The 19,642-nt window shown below is 43.9% G+C and overlaps 1 protein-coding gene across 22 annotated transcripts in view; it reads left to right on the forward strand.

The window, feature by feature from the left end:
* TEX14 (testis expressed 14, intercellular bridge forming factor) overlaps positions 1-19,642 on the forward strand; it is a 536,718-nt gene that overhangs the window by 315,838 nt on the left and 201,238 nt on the right. For all 22 annotated transcript variants that reach the window (XR_008888708.1, XM_056556863.1, XM_056556851.1 and 19 more), the window contains 2 exons: positions 2,478-2,565; positions 3,762-4,456. Coding sequence is in view for 21 of the 22 variants with exons in the window: in XM_056556863.1 (XP_056412838.1) it covers positions 2,478-2,565; positions 3,762-4,456 (783 nt within the window). In the remaining variant the exon portion in view is untranslated. The remainder of the gene's footprint in view (positions 1-2,477; positions 2,566-3,761; positions 4,457-19,642) is intronic.

Below are 19,642 nucleotides of genomic sequence, written 5' to 3' on the forward strand. Positions count from 1 at the left end.
ATTTATTAAATGGTCGCAGAGCATTTGATACATTTTGTGCAGGTACACATTTGCTGAAATTTCACCCTTCACATACACCAAAAAGCTAAGCTAAGTCTGGGCTGGTGTAGTTGAGAGACTTTTTGGTGGTTTGGCGGTTGATAAAACTTGTCAATATCATGCGTAGACTATAAATCAGTGGATTGTTACTCAAAATCACCAGAAATGTGTAAACAAAAGGGCACATAAAAAGGCACAAAAAGTGACACTAGCTCCAAAATAGCACCAAATGTAGACAGAAAAAAAGGTGTACACACAATGAAAAAGGCCAGCCATTGTTTCTATTGTGCAGCTGAATGTGCAGAAGCTGGCACCTCCTAAAATTAATCAAAGCAAGCTCTGTGCAGATACTGAGCATACAAAGACTGCTGGGTGATTTTAGCAAACTGGTATTTAGAGCTGTGGACCTTAACCATAGTGCAACATATAGTTTCTCAGGACATAAAAAAATATTTGATAGACGGACTATGGGACAAAGTGTTACAAGAAGGAGGATAGTAAAACTTGCAATAGGGAGCTTGCCCAGTGTCTTTTTAGTGCCAATTTCTAAAAATAGCTATGAACAGGTTCATACTTTCTGTGGACACAGAAAACGGAATTTCCGTTCCGGAAACATGCACAGCGCAGCAAAATCTCGTAGCATATTGCTCCGGAATCTCTGTGCGGAATTCCAATGTAGAATTCCGCTCAGAAATTCCAGACGTGTGAACATGGCCTAAAACTCTAGATGTATTTGTCTTTTTAGCTCTTGGAATCATGTCAACTCAGACTCTCTGTACTGAACCTGTATGGAGGAGCTTTCTAGGGGTGACATAATAAACACTAGTGATGTAATACAATATTATAAAAAGAAAAATCTTTCCCCACCAACAGAAACACAAAAACACAACTATCTGCAGGCAAAATGTTTTTTATGTCATAAAATCATTGTTTATCCCTGTGACCGAGGAAACCTGTCTTGTCCTGTGTATTTTCTAAATCATCTAGTTTAATACACCATTCTGTATATCATAAAGTTAAGCAGATAGGTTAAGTTTCGAGGAAATACTGTAGTTTTATAATTACAGCACTTAATTATTTAGTTATACAAAAGGTTATTATATATACATTAATCAAACTTTTAGTATACAAATGCTTTTAGTCCATTGGCAAATCCTTATCTTTCCAGTGCTACATATGTCTTTATCATATGTTCTTTTGACACAGGGCAATCCTTCCACATTTTATTTGATTATTACCTAGGAAGACTAGTGATATTATAAAGGGGTATTCCAGGAAAAAAAAATTTTTTATATATCAACTGGCTCCAGAAAGTTAAACAGATTTGTAAATTACTTCTATTAAAAAATCTTAATCCTTTCAGTACTTATGAGCTTCTGAAGTTAAGGTTGTTCTTTTCTGTCTAAGTGCTCTCTCACGTGTCTCGGGAAACGCCCAGTTTAGAAGAGGTTTGCTATAGGGATTTGCTTCTAAACTGGGCGTTTCCCGAGACACGTGTCATCAGAGAGGACTTAGACAGAAAAGAACAACTTTAACTTCAGAAGTTCATAAGTACTAAAAGGATTAAGATTTTTTAATAGAAGTAATTTACAAATCTATTTAACTTTCTGGAGCCAGTTGATATATAAAAAAAAAGTTTTTTCCTGGATAACCCCTTTAACTACAATAGTTGCTGATAGGAGACATGAAGTAAAAAAAATCTCTGCTCATTAGATTTCACATGGTAGGAAGATCAGCATTCATCATAAGGATGGTGTTCACTCTGGAGAGCTAGGCCGGACACCACGTGCTCCAAGGCACTTAATTTGCATAATTACAGAGGATCAGAGCCACACATCAGAAAACAGTACAGACAATTGTCATCTGCACCACTCGGATAATAAGGGTGTAAAAACAGGTTATACACATGTAGAAAGGAAAAAGTCGGCACTGCTGCACTCACGTAGGGATGGTGCTTACTGGTTCACCACCACAAACAGGTCCTGTGCTGCCTCACTCCCGGTGCTCAGTCCGCTTTCAGGACAAGCGTCATGTTCAGAGAAATGAAGAGTTCGCAAACGGCACTCACGGTACAACAGGAAGTTTTATTCGGGAATGCACGCAACAAGAACACCAGGTAAGTCGACCGGTTTTCGCGCTGCACAGAGCGCTTACAGCGTGACCTCTGTGCAGCGCGAAACCGGTCGACTTAACTGGCGTTCTTGTTGCGTGTACAAGCATTCCCGAATAAAACTTCCTGCTGTACCGTGAGTGCCAATTGCGAACTCTTCATTTCTCTGTAAAAACAGGTTAGTGTAGGTGATGCTGATGACAGATTGCCCGTAACAAAGTTTTAATTTATTATATTTTACTCTTGTTTATAATAGAGTAAGTAGAATTATTGTTCAAAATGCACATTTCCTTTTTATTAATTAAAATATTTTATTTATTACCTACAGCATGTCCTGCACAAAGTTCCATGTACAAAACAGGCCCCTAAGGTTGTTGAGGCAGAAAGAGATTGTAAAGGATGGGATATTCCACCAGGTATGCACGCTTTTTTCTTAGTAACTTTCAATTATTGATAAGGGTTATTGTGTATGCTTGCATGATATAAGTTAAAGGGAACCTGTCACCAGACTTTACTTCTGATGGCAACACGATATATTCAGCAGAATAAGCTTTCTCACCATACACTGATAAGTCTTGCAAATGCTCAGGAGAACATCAGGATATGTCGAGAAAGTTTATTTTAACCTATATTATGTGTTGTCATTAGTCACATAGGGTAAAATTTGGTGACAGGTTCTCTTTAAGCAATTTAGAGGTAACCTGTCAAATAAAAATGACTAAATTACAAGATCACTAAGAATTAAGTGACCACCGGCGCTATGGATACTGCCTGCGCTGCAGCTTATGTGTAATATGGTGGAACCCTATTAAAAACCACCAACACAACCCCAAAGGGTTAGCGCAAATAAAGCTAACATAAAATAAACTAGCGCTGTGTAGGGCTATTGTAGAGGAAGATAACTGTAATGCTTAAAAAAGGTCACTATCAAGATAATGAAAGCCATCCTCCAAAAGGAGCCCGGAGTGCTTCCCTTTTGCGGGCCGGGGCAGTTCTCCCAGCTCCGTGTACCAGGAACGGTACTTCATATAAGAGATCACCGCAAGCTACATAGGACCATCACAGCACGGATTGCTACAGAAGGAGGTATAGTAATGTATCATCTACCCTGGATTTTTTCGGAAGTAGTGAGGATCTATCACACCGCCTCCCGCATGTAATATTCTGTTCGCAGTGGTCATACCAAAGGGAAGTGCTCCAGGCTCCTTTTGGAGGATGGCTTTCATTATCTTTATAGGGACTTTTTTAAGCATTACAGTTATCTTCCTCTACAATAGCCCAACGCAGCGCTGGTGTATTTTTGTCACTTTAAATTACAAGATCAGCTACATCTTTGTCCATGAAGATATATATATATATATGTATATTTATATATATATATATATATATATATATATATATATATATATATATCTTCTGATAGGTTAGATAGCATCTTCATAGTTAACAGGTCATCTTTAATAACATAATGGGTGATTGAACCCATGATCATATAGGAAAAGTCTACTTTTCATATAAAGTTGATGAAGGTGTTCTGTAGCTAATTATCAGATATAGCCTTATGATATTAAAATATGACTACTTCCTTTTTTTTGTTGCTTTTGTTGTTCAGACAGATTAAATGAAATTTCAGACCAATTTTATACATGGAAAGATATTACTAGTTACATTTCAAGCAGTGATGTTTCCTGTATTGAGACACAGTCTGGAACCCTTTTTGACATGGTAGAACAAATCGATGAAATGATGGCCCACCCACACTTGCTAGAGCAGAAAATTCAAAACAGGCCTGGGAAATTCTATCAAGAAAATGTTGGAAGCGATTGTGTGACAGATACAAGTTTGGAGTCAGAAGAACTAGATATCGATTGTAGCAGTTTAGGAACAAATGAATTACAAACACTAAAAAATAGAGGGGATTCTATCCACATACATAACAAATCCACCCTTGACAATCTTCTATCCATTCAGACAGTTTTGCAAGAGCACCATGCTAGCTCTGATGCAGAAGAGGAACATAAGCTATCTAAAAGTGTCTTTGTGGAAGAAAATGAATTTCCTGTTACAGTTAAGGTTAAACATGCGCATCCACTGAACATGAGTAAATCTTATGCCAAAGGCCCTCCACTTCATTATATACCTCCTGAAGGGGCACAATGCTCCAGAATTGACATCACGTCAGGTACAAGGAGAATACGAAGTGAGAGTGTTGAAGATGAAACAAAAAAGGCTTCAAAGAAGGAAGAATGTTGTGCTGGCCCTGGCTCATTGAAAGGGAAGACTCTTGAAAAGTTATCTACTGGTCAGGTAATAATTTTATATATGTTGGTAAATGGAAGGGAAGGGAAGAAAAATTCCTCACTGCTCAGTAAGAAAGTTTTTTTTTTTTAAAGCATTTCATGCATGTTTATTTACATAAAGTCATGTACCTGCACACATATTACTGCAGCATGTCTCAGTCTGCTTTTCTTGTTTGCATATTTTAGTAAATAAGATTTTTTTTAGAGCTTTACATTTTGATGTTTTTCTTCTCCTTTACTTGCTCTTTAAAATATTGGAAAAAAGGGACAACTTGGAGTTACCAGCTGGGGTTGTGACCCTATGGCAAGGGGCATGGTAGTGTTCTGTTGTCAATAACAATTGAATTAATAGGAATAATTGGGGAACTGCACAATGCATAATCTGAGGGTCCTTTTAGATGGGCTGGCCCACACTTGTAAATAACAGATTATTATTCATCATTGTCGGCTGTACATCATGTTGATATGGGCCAAGGGATAATCTAGCTTTTCTACTGCTCAAAGCAAACTAAAGAAAGGTGTGTATATATATATATATATATATATATATATATATATATATATATATGCTTCTCTACTGCCCAAGGCAAACTAAAGAAAGGATATTTATATATGTGTGTGTGTGTGTGTGTGTAATGCCCCAGTACAGAACATAGTCCTGTGCTACACATAGGCCCTGTCAGGTTGAGTCCCTCAGTCACCTGGGGGCTCTTCTGCAGTGTCTCCCCTGCTGTTAGTACAATGTTATTTATTGTAATAGGTATATAGTCAGTATTCTAATGTATAAACAGTGTAATGGACCTTTGGAGGACTAATGTAATTGTCTAAAGGACCTCTGAGATGTCACATGTTATGTTTATGTTACCTAGAGAGTCACCAGCTTAACACATGACCCGCAGCTTGACATATGGGCTTTTAGCTCAGCCCCCTTTATAAGGGGGCAGCCCTTACAATTCGCTCTTTTTTCTTTTCTCTCACTTTCTACTGGGGTACAGTCAAGACCAGATGTCTCTGTGCTAGTGTCCAACTACCTGGAAGGCCTCAAATCTACCGTCACTTCCAGTAAGTCAAGTCTATGTCTGCTGTCGCTACCTACAGTCCAGTCAAGCCTAAAGTCAATTAAGCCTAAGTCTATTACAAATATAATTGGTCCCAGCAAGCTGCGAGGTCCTTCTGTGATCCTAGCCACCTCTCTGGGATTCTGGCCAAGCTATAGAGACTATAAAAACTGGAAAGCCTCCGTTAAACCATAACCTGGTCGTGGACTCTCATTTCACTGTCTGGCCATTGGGATAGCGGAGATATCATTTGGGAGGTTTCCGATACCCAAAAACCACTCTGGCATCACGAACATTAATAACACCTTGAACCTGGGGTTAATAGCATCTGCCCCATCCACCTACAACGCTACACCCCGTAGTCCCACCATTCGCCATGGCTCACCACAATTTTCGCGTCACAAACAGGATATGAGTGTGTGCCCTAACCACCAAGTCACCGTTATCAAGATACGGGTGTGTGCCGTATGCAATATACTGCAAGTCCTCTCCCCCAGACTGAACTGTGTCCAAAGTAAATCGCATGCAGTTGCGAAAAAGTTTGCACCAGAAGATTGTACAGGACTGTGTTACTGAAATGTGTCTTTACCGTGGAGCTGTTAGAGTAAAGGGGGAGGTGAAGAAAACTGTGTCGTTTAACCCATTAAGGACCAGGCCATTTTACACCTTAAGGACCAGAGCGTTTTTTGCAATTCTGACCACTGTCACTTTAAACATTAATAACTCTGGAATGCTTTTAGTTATCATTCTGATTCCGAGATTGTTTTTTCGTGACATATTCTACTTTAACTTAGTGGTAAAATTTTATGGTAACTTGCATGCTTTCTTGGTGAAAAATCCCAAAATTTGATGAAAAAAATGAAAATTTTGCATTTTTCTAACTTTGAAGCTCTCTGCTTGTAAGGAAAATGGATATTCAAAATAAAACATTTTTGGGTTCACATATACAATATGTCTACTTTATGTTTGCATCATAAAATTTATGAGTTTTTACTTTTGGAAGACACCAGAGGGCTTCAAAGTTCAGCAGCAATTTGGAAATTTTTCACAAAATTTTCAAACTCGCTATTTTTCATGGACCAGTTCAGGTTTGAAGTGGATTTGAAGGGTCTTCATATTAGAAATACCCCATAAATGACCCCATTATAAAAACTACACTCCCCAAAGTATTCAAAATGACATTCAATAAGTGTATTAACCCTTTAGGTGTTTCACAGGAATAGCAGAAAAGTGAAGGAGAAAATTCACAATCTTCATTTTTTACACTCGCATGTTCTTGTAGACCCAATTTTTGAATTTTTGCAAGGGGTAAAAAGGAGAAAATTTTTATTTGTATTTGAAACCCAATTTCTCTCGAGTAAGCACATACTTCATATGTCTATGTTAATTGTTCGGCGGGCGCAGTAGAGGGCTCAGAAGGGAAGGAGCGTCAAATGGTTTTTGGGGGGCATGTCACCTTTAGGAAGCCCCTATGGTGCCAGGACAGCAAAAAAAAACCACATGGCATACCATTTTGGAAACGAGACCCCTCAGGGAACGTAACAAGGGGTAAAGTGAACCTTAATACCCCACAGGTGATTCACGACTTTTGCATATGTAAAAAAAAAAAAATGTTTTACCTAAAATGCTTGGTTTCCCAAAAATTTTACATTTTTAAAAAGGATAATAGCAGAAAATACCCCACAAAATTTGAAGCCCAATTTCTCCCGATTCAGAAAACACCCCATATGGGGGTGAAAAGTGCTCTGCTGGCGCACTACAGGTCTCAGAAGAGAAGGAGTCACATTTGGCTTTTTGAAAGCAAATTTTGCTCTGGGGGCATGCCGCATTAAGGAAGCCCCTATGGTGCCAGAACCGCAAAAAAAAACCACATGGCATACCATTTTGGAAACCAGACCCCTCGGGGAACGTAAAAAGGGGTAAAGTGAACCTTAATACCCTACAGGTGTTTCACGACTTTTGCATATGTTAAATTTTTTTTTTTTTTTACCTAAAATGCTTGGTTTCCCAAAATTTTTACATTTTTAAAAAGGGTAATAGCAGAAAATACCCCACAAAATTTGAAGCCCAATTTCTCCCGATTCAGAAAACACCCCATATGGGGGTGAGAAGTGCTCTGCTGGCGCACTACAGGTCTCAGAAGAGAAGGAGTCACATTTGGCTTTTTGAAAGCAAATTTTGCTCTGGGGGCATGCCGCATTTAGGAAGCCCCTATGGTGCCAGAACAGCAAAAAAAAAAACACATGGCATACCATTTTGGAAACTAGACCCCTCGTGGAACGTAACAAGGGGTAATGTGAACCTTAATACCCCACAGGTGTTTCACGACTTTTGCATATGTAAAAAAAAACATAATTTTTTACCTAAAATGCTTGTTTTCCCAAAATTTTTACATTTTTTAAAAGGGTAATAGCAGAAAATACCCCCCAAAATTTGAAGCTCAATTTCTCCCGATTCAGAAAACACCCCATATGGGGGTGAGAAGTGCTCTGCTGGCGCACTACAGGTCTCAGAAGAGAAGGAGTCACATTTGGCTTTTTGAAAGCAAATTTTGCTCTGGGGGCATGCCGCATTTAGGAAGCCCCTATGGTGCCAGGAAAGCAAAAAAAAAAACCACATGGCATACCATTTTGGAAACTAGATCCCTCGGGGAACGTAACAAGGGGTAATGTGAACCTTAATACCCCACAGGTGATTCACAACTTTTGCATATGTAAAAAAAAAAAAAAATTTACCTAAAATGTTGGTTTCCCAAAAATTTTAGATTTTTAAAAAGGGTAATAGCAGAAAATACCCCCCATAATTTGTAACACAATTTCTCCCGAGTACGGCGATACCCCATATGTGACCCTAAACTGTTGCCTTGAAATACGACAGGGCTCCAAAGTGAGAGCGCCATGCGCATTTGAGGCCTGAATTAGGGACTTGCATAGGGGTGGACATAGGGGTATTCTACGCCAGTGATTCCCAAATAGGGTACCTCCAGCTGTTGTAAAAGTCCCAGCATGCCTGGACAGTCAGTGGCTGTCTGGTAATACTGGGAGTAGTTGTTTTGCAACAGCTGGAGGCTCCGTTTTGGAAACAGTGGCGTACCAGACGTTTTTTATTTTTATTGGGGAGGGGAGGGGGGCTGTGTAGGGGTATGTGTATATGTAGTGTTTTTTACTTTTTATTTTATTTTGTGTTAGTGTAGTGTAGTGTTTTTACGGTACAGTCGCACGGGCGGGGGGTTCACAGTAGTTTCTCGCTGGCAGTTTGAGCAGCGGCAGGAAATTTGCCTCAGCTCAAACTTGCAGCCGGATACTTACTGTAATCCTCCGCCCATGTGAGTGTACCCTGTACGTTCACATTGGGGGGGGGGGGAACATCCAGCTGTTGCAAAACTACAACTCCCAGCATGTAGGGTCTATAAGTGCATGCTGGGAGTTGTAGTTTTGCAACAGCTGGAGGCTCCGTTTTGGAAACGGTGGCGTACCAGGCGTTTTTCATTTTTATTGTAGGGGTATGTGTATATGTAGTGTTTTTTTACTTTTTATTTTATTTTGTGTTAGTGTAGTGTAGTGTTTTTAGGGTGCAGTCGCCTGGGCGGGGGTTCACAGTAGTTTCTCGCTGGCAGCTTGAGCTGCAGCAGAAAATTTGCTGCAGCTCAAACTTGCAGCCGGATACTTACTGTAATCCTCCGCCCATATGAGTGTACCCTGTACATTCACATTGGGGGGGGGGGGGACATCCAGCTTTTGCAAAACTACAACTCCCAGCATGTACGGTCTATCAGTGCATGCTGGGAGTTGTAGTTTTGCAACAGCTGAAGACACACAGGTTGTGAAACACAGAGTTTGGCAACAAACTCAGTGTTTTGCAACGAGTGTGCCTTCAGCTGTTGCAAAAGCTACAACCCCCAGCATGTACGGACAGCGGAAGGGCATGCTGGGTGTTGTAGTTATGCAACAGCGGGAGGCATACTACTTTGGCTGGGGATGCTGGGGATTGTAGTTATGCAACAGCTGGAGACACACTGGTTTGCTACTTAACTCAGTGTGCCTTCAGCTGTTGCAAAACTACAACTCTCAGCAGTCACCGACAGCCAACGGGTATGCTGGGAGTTGTAGTTATGCAACCAGCAGATGCACCACTACAACTCTCAGCATGCACTTAAGCTGTTTGTGCAAGCTGGGAGTTGTAGTTACACAACAGCTGAAGGTAAACTTTTCCATAGAAAGAATGTGCCTCCAGCTGTTGCAAAACCATAAGTCCCAGCATGCCCATAAGTGCATGCTGGGAGTTGTGGTGGTCTGCCTCCTCCTGTTGCATAACTACAGCTCCCAGCATGCCCTTTTTGCATGCTGGGAGCTGTTGCTAAGCAACAGCAGGAGGCTGTCACTCACCTCCTGCTGCTGCTTGATCGCCGCACAGGTCAGTCCCGCCGCCGCCGCCGCCGTCGCTCCTGGGGCCCCGATCCCAACATTAACGCCGGGGATCGGGGTCTCCAGCACCAGGGGTGCACGTCCCGCACCCGCTCATGTCCTCCGGAAGAGGGGCGGAGCGGGTGCGGGAGTGACACCCGCAGCAGGCGCCCTGATTGGTTAGCCGGTAATCCGGCCGACGAATCAGGGCGATCGTGAAGTGGCACCAGTGCCACCTCACCCCTGCAGGCTCTGGCTGTTCGGGGCCATCTCTGACGGCCCCGATCAGCCAGTAATTCCGGGTCACTGGAGACCCGATTGACCCGGAATCGCCGCAGATCGCTGGACTGAATTGTCCAGCGATCTGCGGCCATCACCGACATGGGGGGGCATAATGACCCCTTCTGGGTGATATGCCGCGATGCCTGCTGAACGATTTCAGCAGGCACCGGGCACCGGCTCCCCTCCGGCTAGCGGCGGGGGGCCGGGAAAGGACAGGACGTACTCCTACGTCCTCGGTCCTTAAGGGCTCGGAAACGGGGGGCGTAGGAGTACGTCCATTGTCCTTAAGGGGTTAATGTGAAGTAGTCTGCAAGAGTTAAACCAACTATGTGCAAAGTCAGGCCGGAGGCCATGTTGCACGCCAAAATGTCTGTTGTACCTGCAAGGGTTAATATGATGGTCGAGAAGCATGTGAAGAGTTCCCGCCAGAGCCAGTGTCCCACCCTCGGGCGTGCAGATCATGTTGCGGTATCCTATCCGAACTGGAACTTGAAAGGTCCGCCCCTTGTTGCCAGAGGGGCAGACAAAGAGGGTGAACCGCTGAGTCACTTCCGGTCCCAGGCCCGCTGATGACGTCCTTCCGGCTGGCGACCATCTTGTCGGAGACCAGTATAAGAAGTGATGCGGAGCCTGACCTCTTCAGACTACTGGAAGCACTGGCAAGGAGAAGTAAGATGGCAGAGTCACAGCGATCCACGTGTGCCGGGAGTCCAAAGATGGAGCCGGAGGATCGACTGATTGCCGCGGCCGTGGCGAAGAGGTTTCAAGAGCTGTCGGAACGCTTACACCGATTGTCCATCGGTACCGACAACGCCTGACTGAAAGTACCTCTGCCCGAGGACAATGGAGAGTGGGCCGCAATCCTGGCAGAGTGTACATTGGAGTCATCAAAAGCACAGCCGCCGGTGAGGCTGTCCCCTCATCATCGCAGTTGGAGTTCCTGGGCCGAGATACTGACGGAGAAGTCTGATGTGAGTACTAAGGCTGAGGCTACTTTCTCTACCCCTTCATCTACCACCAGTCCAGAGCCCAAGACCCAACAACCCCCAGCATGCCCCAGGCACCACCGCTCCCTTAGTGGCTGTTCGGCGACAAGCCAGAATTGATCCAATACATGCCAGAGCATCTACTTCCCTTGGCCGGGTAGCCCCTTCCCTCAGTTCCTCCGGCCCAGTCCGAAAGGGCCTAAAGAGATGCAGAGGTGGCTGCCAATGTGGAGGAACTGAGGGCCCAAAGGCTGCAAAGATATGGGCCTAAAAAGCTGCCACTTGAAGTGAGGCAGCAGCAACAACAGGACACTAAACAACTAGAGGCCCTGTACATCCGCAAATTAGAGCACCCCCGAGAGGGTGAGCCCTCCCTGGAGCGCCGATAGGCCACCGTAGTGAAATTTGATCGTGTACAGGGATTTGGCACCCTCATGTACTGTCATCACGGGGGGCATCCTCCTAGTAAACAGGAGAACAGTACAGAGAGACTCCCCTCATAAATGCATTCTCTCAGGAGCGGGGAGATTGTGGAATATACCCCGATGCAAAACCTGCAAGGGGAATGGGCAGCAGCTGTCACCAGGCCCAAGAATCCTACCCAGATTCCTTTTGCCTATTTTCCCTCTGAATATTGGGGCGCAGATCCCTTTGGTCTTCTTCCTCCAAGTGTCAAGGGAGCAGTTGTCCAAGAGGAGTTTTCAGATCCACCAGCGATGGATCCAAAGTACCTACGTCAAAGATCCTGTACAGAAGTGCCCAGGCCTACTCCTAGGGGCGAGGAGGTTTGGCCTGATCATCAGGCACCAAATGATTACCCAGGCCTGCTCCTGCCATTGAGGAGGTGTGGCCTAATCAGCTGGTACCTACAAAAGTGCCTCAGCCTACTCCAGCAGTTGCAGGGCAGGTGATCACTGTCAGTCCGACTATCACCAATTCACGTTTGTCCCATCTTTCATGGAATACCCATGTAGACCCCAATCAAGACTGGGAAAGAAAGTTGTCTGTGTACAAATAACTTTGTGTACAGACAAACTTTAACCAGACTTGGTCGCCAGACTAATTGACTGCCGTGCACCAGCACACCTTTGTTGTTTCAAGTTATAGCAACGTTCAAGTATTGTGCCTGACAAACTTGTCATGAAAAGTTTAATTGGCCAATAATAACATCAATCAATGAATCACCAATGAGGGCAGCTAGTGCAGTGATATCCTGTTTGATGACATCACTGAGGGGAGGTTATAAAACCCCCAGCCTGGTTCCTGCACACGCCATTTGCTCTTAGCCCTTGAGAAAGCCACCTGTTGGTGGTAAAACGTCTGGGGGGGGGGGGGGGATGTGTATATATTTTTAATAAGCCACAGTGAGACCTCCTCAATATGGACATATGTGTAGCGGACTGCAGCCGCAACAATACATATTGAACAGTAGTGGCATGTAGCTACATGCTTTGATAATCAATACATATAGATATTTTAATATTTTAATGATAGGCTTAATTTAATAAAAGTTATGTTTTATCATGACAATTTAGTGGATGGTAAAAACAGGGTACTAGTGATCACGCAGTGATCAATTGTTAATAGTGGCTTAAAGAAATTACCCTCCATCCATAGGTCCCTTTTTTGTATGTGGCTTCGACCGAGAGACTCCTTGGTGGAGGAGATCCAATATTAGCCTTACATAGACAAGCAAGTCAGGAGGGGACCCTGACTTACTCCTAGCAATGAACTCTTTTAATGTACATGGACTACTGAGCAGTAGATGGACGATAATGTAAATACCCGTAGTAATATATTTTGTTCCATTAAAAAGGTTACGGAGGCACACTGAAATATTTATGGTATCATATTTGCTAAGGTGTAATAAAATGTATATAACTTATTGTACACCAAAAGTCACAGTATACAGTCTTTCTCGGATGTCTGGTTGTATTCCTACAGGGGTTTGTCCAGAGCCACTCAGGAAAAACAACATGTCACCCCACCACCAGCATCTTATACAGTATACAGCAATGTAGTGTACTACACATAAGGGGAGATTTATCAAAACCTGTCCAGAGGAAAATTTGCCCAGTTGCCCATAGCAACCAATCAGCTCGCTTTTTTTCCTTTTTTAACAAGGCCTCTGCAAAATGAAAGAAGTGTTCTGATTGGTTGCTATGGGCAACTGAGTAACTCCTTTGCATAGGTTTTGATAAATCTCCCCCATAATATACACATAAAGTACACATAATGTACACGTACAAATCATGTACACATAAAAGTCACATACAGTAGGGCTGTAACACTCAAAACTACACAGTCCACACCAATTTCATATGTCACAAATGTCTAATATCATATGTTCTTGTGTTCGTGCACAGGATGCTTTCCTGGCCAGAAGGTACTCCTGATACTCAATAATGCACGTAGTCAAGCATAAGGTAACAGAAATGTCAAATGTTATCTACAGAATGTCTAGCATAAAAACTAATACAGTGTTCTGGGGAGAAGTATTTAAATGCCAAGGGACCCCAGTAGCCAAGGCATTGGGCAGAAAGCCTCGGGCAATCCAATCCGAAAATATCTCATCAAGTATTAAGTCTAGTCATGTATAGAATATTACCTGCATAGTCAAAATGTCGTGTATTGTATAGTCAATTATTATGCATAGTCAAGTATCATCAAAAGTAAAGTTATCAGTACTAGTCATAGTCTTTATTAACCCCTTAAGGACCAAGCCCATTTTGACCTTAACCCCTTAAGGACACAGGCCATTTTCACCTTAAAGGGGTACTTCGGTGAAAACCTTTTTTCTTTTAAATCAACTGGCTCCGGAAAGTTAAAGGACAACTGCAGCGGTATGACACTTATCCCCTATCTACAGGATAGGGGATATGTGTTTGATTGCGGAGGGTCCGACCGCTGGGACCCCCTGCGATCTCCCTAATGGGGCACCGCCATTAGCGCTCATGGTGAGCGCTAAGGCACGTAGCGTCGACCTAGAGGTCGATGGTGACGCCCCGTCTCATCCCCATACAGTTCTATGGGGGAGGCGGGGAGGCACGAACGCTGCCTCCCCGCCTCTCCCATAGAGATGTATGGAGGAGGCCTGCCGGCTGCAACGTGATGCTGCGGCCGGCACGCCCCCTGCACGGGACAGCCGCGGCCCCGTACAGGAGATCACAGGGGGTCCCAGCGGTCGGACCCCCCCGCGATCAAACACTTATCCCCTATCCTGTGGATCTTAATCCTTCCTGTTCTTATTAGCTGCTGAATACTACAGAGGAAATTCTTTTCTTTTTGGAATGCTCTCTGATGACATCACGAGCACAGTGCTCTCTGCTGACGTTATTATAATAATAAGTCTTTATTTATTTATTGTTGTCCTTAGTGGGATTTGAACCCAAGGCCCCAGGACTGCAAGGCAGCAGTGCTAAGCACTAAGCCACCATGCTGCCCTTAGCACACATCTGCTATGCACGGTTGCTAAAATGGACAGAGATGTCAGCAGAGAGCACTGTGCTCGTGATGTCATCAGTGTTCCAAAATGAAAGGAATTTCCTCTGTAGCATTCAGCAGCTAATAAGTACTGGAAGGATTAAGATTTTTTAATAGAAGTAATTTACAAATATGTTTAATTTTCTGGCACCAGAAAGGGAGCTCTGGAGTACCCCTTTAAGGACCAGAGCGTTTTTTTGCACATCTGACCACTGTCACTTTAAGCATTAATAACTCTGGGATGCTTTTACTTATGTATTTGATTCCGAGATAGTTTTTTCGTGACATATTCTATTTTAACATAGTGGTAAATTTTCGTCGATACTTGCATTATTTCTTGGTGAAAAATGCAAAAATTTCATGAAAAATTTGAAAATGTTGCATTTTTCTAACTTTGAAGCTTTCTGCTTGTAAGGAAAATATACATACAAATAAATTATTTATTGATTCACATATACAATATGTCTACGTTATGTTTGCATCATAGAGTTGACATGCTTTTACTTTTGGAAGACATCAGAGGGCTTCAAAGTTCAGCAGCAATTTTCCAATTTTCACAAAATTTTCAAAATCGGAATTTTTCAAGGACCAGTTCAGTTTTGAAGTTTCCCTCAAGGAACGTAACAAGGGGTACAGTGAGCCTTAACACCCCACAGGTTTTTGACGACTTTTCGTTAAAGTTGGATGTGTAAATAATATTATTTTTTTTTTCACTAAAATGCTGGTTTTCCCCAAAATGTAACATTTTTACAAGGGGTAATAGGAGAAAATGCCCCCCAAAATTTGTTAGGCAATTTCTCCAGAGTACAGAAATACCTGATATGTAGCCCTAAACAGTTGCCTTGCAATACAACAGGGCTCTGAAGTGTGAGAGCGCCATGTGCATTTGAGGCCTAAATTAGGGATTTGCATAGGGAAGGACCCGGATGCAAGAATTAGACTTGCCTCCAATACCAAAATACCGGCAATACTGGGAGTTTTTTTTGCAACAGCTGAAGGCTCTGTTATTGAAACACTGTCATACGGGACATTTTTATTTTTATTTGGGGGGCGGGGAGGGACTGTGTAGGGGTATGTGTATATGTAGTGTTTTACTTTTTATTTTGTGTAAGTGTAGTGTAGTGTTTTTAGGATACTTTCACACGGGCGGGTTCACAGCGAGTTTCCTGCCGGGAGTTTGAGCTGCGGCGGAAAATTTGCTGCATCTCAAATTTGAAACTCTCTGTAAACCCAACCGTGTGAATGTACCCTGCACATTCACATGGGGCAGGGGGGGGGGGGGGGCAGGGGGGACGGGGGACCTCCAGCTGTTGCAAAACTACAACTCCCAGCATGTATGATCTATCAGTGCATACTGGGAGTTGTAGTTTGTCACAGCCGGAGGCACACTGGTTGCGAAACACTGAGTTAGGTAACAAACTCTCAGTGTTTCGCAACAAGTGTGCCTTCAGCTGTTGCAAAAACTGCAACTCTCAGCATGCAGTGACAACTGAAGGACATGTCCGTGCATTCTGGGAGTTGTAGTTTTAATTTAGCCAAATAAGAATACGGCAAACAATAAGCGCCGTATGTAGGTCCCGGGGGTACCGATATATAGCCAAAAACAAAGAGACCCACAATACTAATATTATTTCAAAAAGTATAACAATCTTTATTAGACAATAAAAAACAGACAATTTAAAAATTATTAAAAGGCAGAGGATGACCTTACGCAGGAGACAACAAGTGCCAGTGGACCTGGTATGGGCGATGTAGGTATTCAGTCAAGAGCATACATAATGTAAGACTGGCACGGCTGCACACTTATAATATCGTAAAAATAGATATAATATCTAACATACATTGGTATAACATAGGGAGCAGCAATGCGATATAACAAACATGAATAGGGACCCAAGATGGGTGATACCTAAAAAGACTACCTGTCATATACCCAAAGGCCAGGAACACCAAGCACCAACACCCCAACGCACGTTTCGCGTATGGGCTTCGTCAGGGGGCGTGGGAACACACGCCCCCTGACGAAGCCCATACGCGAAACGTGCGTTGGGGTGTTGGTGCTTGGTGTTCCTGGCCTTTGGGTATATGACAGGTAGTCTCTTTAGGTATCACCCATCTTGGGTCCCTATTCATGTTTGTTATATCGCATTGCTGCTCCCTATGTTATACCAATGTATGTTAGATATTATATCTAATTTTACGATATTATAAGTGTGCAGCCGTGCCAGTCTTACATTATGTATGCTCTTGACTGAATACCTACATCGCCCATACCAGGTCCACTGGCACTTGTTGTCTCCTGCGTAAGGTCATCCTCTGCCTTTTAATAATTTTTAAATTGTCTGTTTTTTATTGTCTAATAAAGATTGTTATACTTTTTGAAATAATATTTGTATTGTGGGTCTCTTTGTTTTTGGCTATATAGAGTTGTAGTTTTGCAACAGCTGGAGGTACACTGGTTGCAAAACACAGAGTTTGTTACTTAACTCAGTGTTTCCCAACCAGTGTGCCTTCAGCTGTTGCAAAACTACAACTCCCAGCATGCCCAGACTGTCCAGGCATGCTTGGAGATGTAGTTCTGCAACATCTGAAGGGCCAGATGTTACAGAACTACAACTCCCAGCATGCATGGACTGTCTGGGCTTGCTGGGAGTTGTAGTTTTGCAACTTCTGGAAGGCAGCAGTGAAGGTCACTTACCTTTACTGCTGCCTCCGCCGGTCCCGCCGCTGCCTCCGCCGGTCCCACTGCTGCCTCCCACGATCGCCGGTCATGCCGCTGCCTCATGCGATTGCCATTCCCGCCGCTGCCTCCCGCGATCGCCCGTCCCGGTACCCGCCGCCATCTTCCCCCCGCTCTGCCCCGACATCCAGGTGCGGGCAGAGCGGGGATTTCAACTTTTACCCCCCGCCCCCAAATGCCAACCAATGACAGGGGAGAGGAGCGAGGTGGCACCGCTGCCACCTCGCTCCTATCCCTCAGGATGATCGGGGCTGTCTCTGACAGCCCCGATCATCCCTATTTTCCGGGCGATCGGGTCACCAGAGACCAGATCAGCCCAGTACCGCCTCGAACCCCGGACTGACCAAGTCCTTGACCTTGGTCAGTCACTTACTGAGTGGACAACGATCAGCAGCAGGGGACCATTCTGATTGGTCCCCAGCTGCATAGTGTCATCGGTCAGCTGTTCAGAACAGCTGCGATGACGTTTCTATCACCATGCCAACGGACATGGTGATAGAAAATGTATTGGACGTGTATACACGTCCATTTGCCGGAAGAGGTTAAAGGGGTACTCCCGTGAAAAACTTTTTTTTTTTTTTAAATCAACTGGTGCCAGAAAGTTAAACAGATTTGTAAATTACTTCTATTAAAAAATCTTTATCCTTCCAGTACTTTTTTAGGGGCTATATACTACAGAGGAAATGCTTATGTTTTTAGATTTCTCTCATGTCATGACCACAGTGCTCTCTGCTGACCTCTGCTGTCCATTTTAGGAACTGTCCAGAGCAGCATATGTTTGCTATGGGGATTTTCTCCTGCTCTGGACAGTTCCTAAAATGGACAGCAGAGGTCAGCCGAGAGCACTGTGGTCATGACATCAGAGATATCTAAAAAGATAAGAATTTCCTCTGTAGTATATAGCCCCTAAAAAGTACTGGAAGGATTAAGATTTTTTAATAGAAGTAATTTACAAATCTGTTTAACTTTCTGGCACCAGTTGATTTAAAAAAAAAAAAAAGTTTTCCACAGTACCCTTTTAACCCCTTAAGGACTGAGGGCGTATGGATACGCCCGTGGGAATTCTGGTCCCCGCCACTCGCCGCGGGGACCGGACCGGGGACCCGGAAAAAGGGTGAAATTCACCCTTACCCAGCAGCAGTGAGGTGCCACAGGTGGCAAGAAGATGGCGGAGATCGTCGTCGGCGGGGGTCTCCTACCTTGCCTTGGTCCGGCGGGGGTCCCCTCGGGATCGGTGGCGGCGACAGGAGCAGCAGGATCGGCGGCAGCAACGGTGGCGGCCCAGCAGAAGGATACAGCAGGAGGTGAGGCCTGATCACTTCCTGCTGTTGCTTAGCAACAAACCGCAGCATGCACAGGCAAAGGGCATGCTGGGAGTTGTAGTTTTGCAACAGCTGGAGTCCCAAATACAACTCCCAGCATTCCCTTTGGTAGTCTGTGCATGCTTGGGGTTATAGTTTTGCAACAGCTGGAGGCACTTTTTTTCTATGAAAAAGTGTGCAGCCACCTGTTGCAAAACTACAACTCCCAGCATGCAGAGACTACCAAAGGGCATGCTGGGAGTTGTAGCAATATGCCTCCAGCTGTTGCAAAACTACAACTCCCAGCATGCCCTTCGGCTGTCAATGCATGCTGATTGTTGCTGTTTTGCAACAGCTGGACACACATTGGTTGTGAACCTGAGTTTGTTAGCTAACTCAGCGTGCCTCCAGCTGTTGCTAAAATACAACTCCAAGCATGCACTGAGAGACTATACATGCTGGGAGTTCTAGTTTTGCAGTTAAGTTAAGTAACAAACTCTGTGTTTTGCAACCAATGTGCCTCCATCTGTTGCATAACTACAACTCCCAGCATGTATGGTCTGTCAGTGCATGCTGGGAGTTGTAGTTTTGCAACAGCTGGAGGTTTGCCCCCCCCCCCCCATGTGAATGTACAGGGTACATTCACACGGGTGGGTTTATAGCGAGTTCTGCTGCAAGTTTGAGATGCGGCAAATTTTCCGCAGCAGCTCAAACTCCCAGCGAGAAACTCATTGTAAACCTGCGCCCGTGTGAATGTATCCTAAAAACACTACACTTACACATAATAAAGGGTAAAACACTACATATACACATACCCCTTGTCCCCCCCCCCCCCCCCCCACTCCAATAAAAAAAAAAAAAAAACTTATTGAACGGCAGTGTTTCCAAAACGGAGCCTCCAGCTGTTGAAAAACTACAACTCACAGTATTGCCGACAGCT

This window comes from Hyla sarda, chromosome 2 (genome assembly GCF_029499605.1).
Source record: "Hyla sarda isolate aHylSar1 chromosome 2, aHylSar1.hap1, whole genome shotgun sequence".
NCBI classification, from domain to species: Eukaryota; Metazoa; Chordata; class Amphibia; order Anura; family Hylidae; genus Hyla; species Hyla sarda.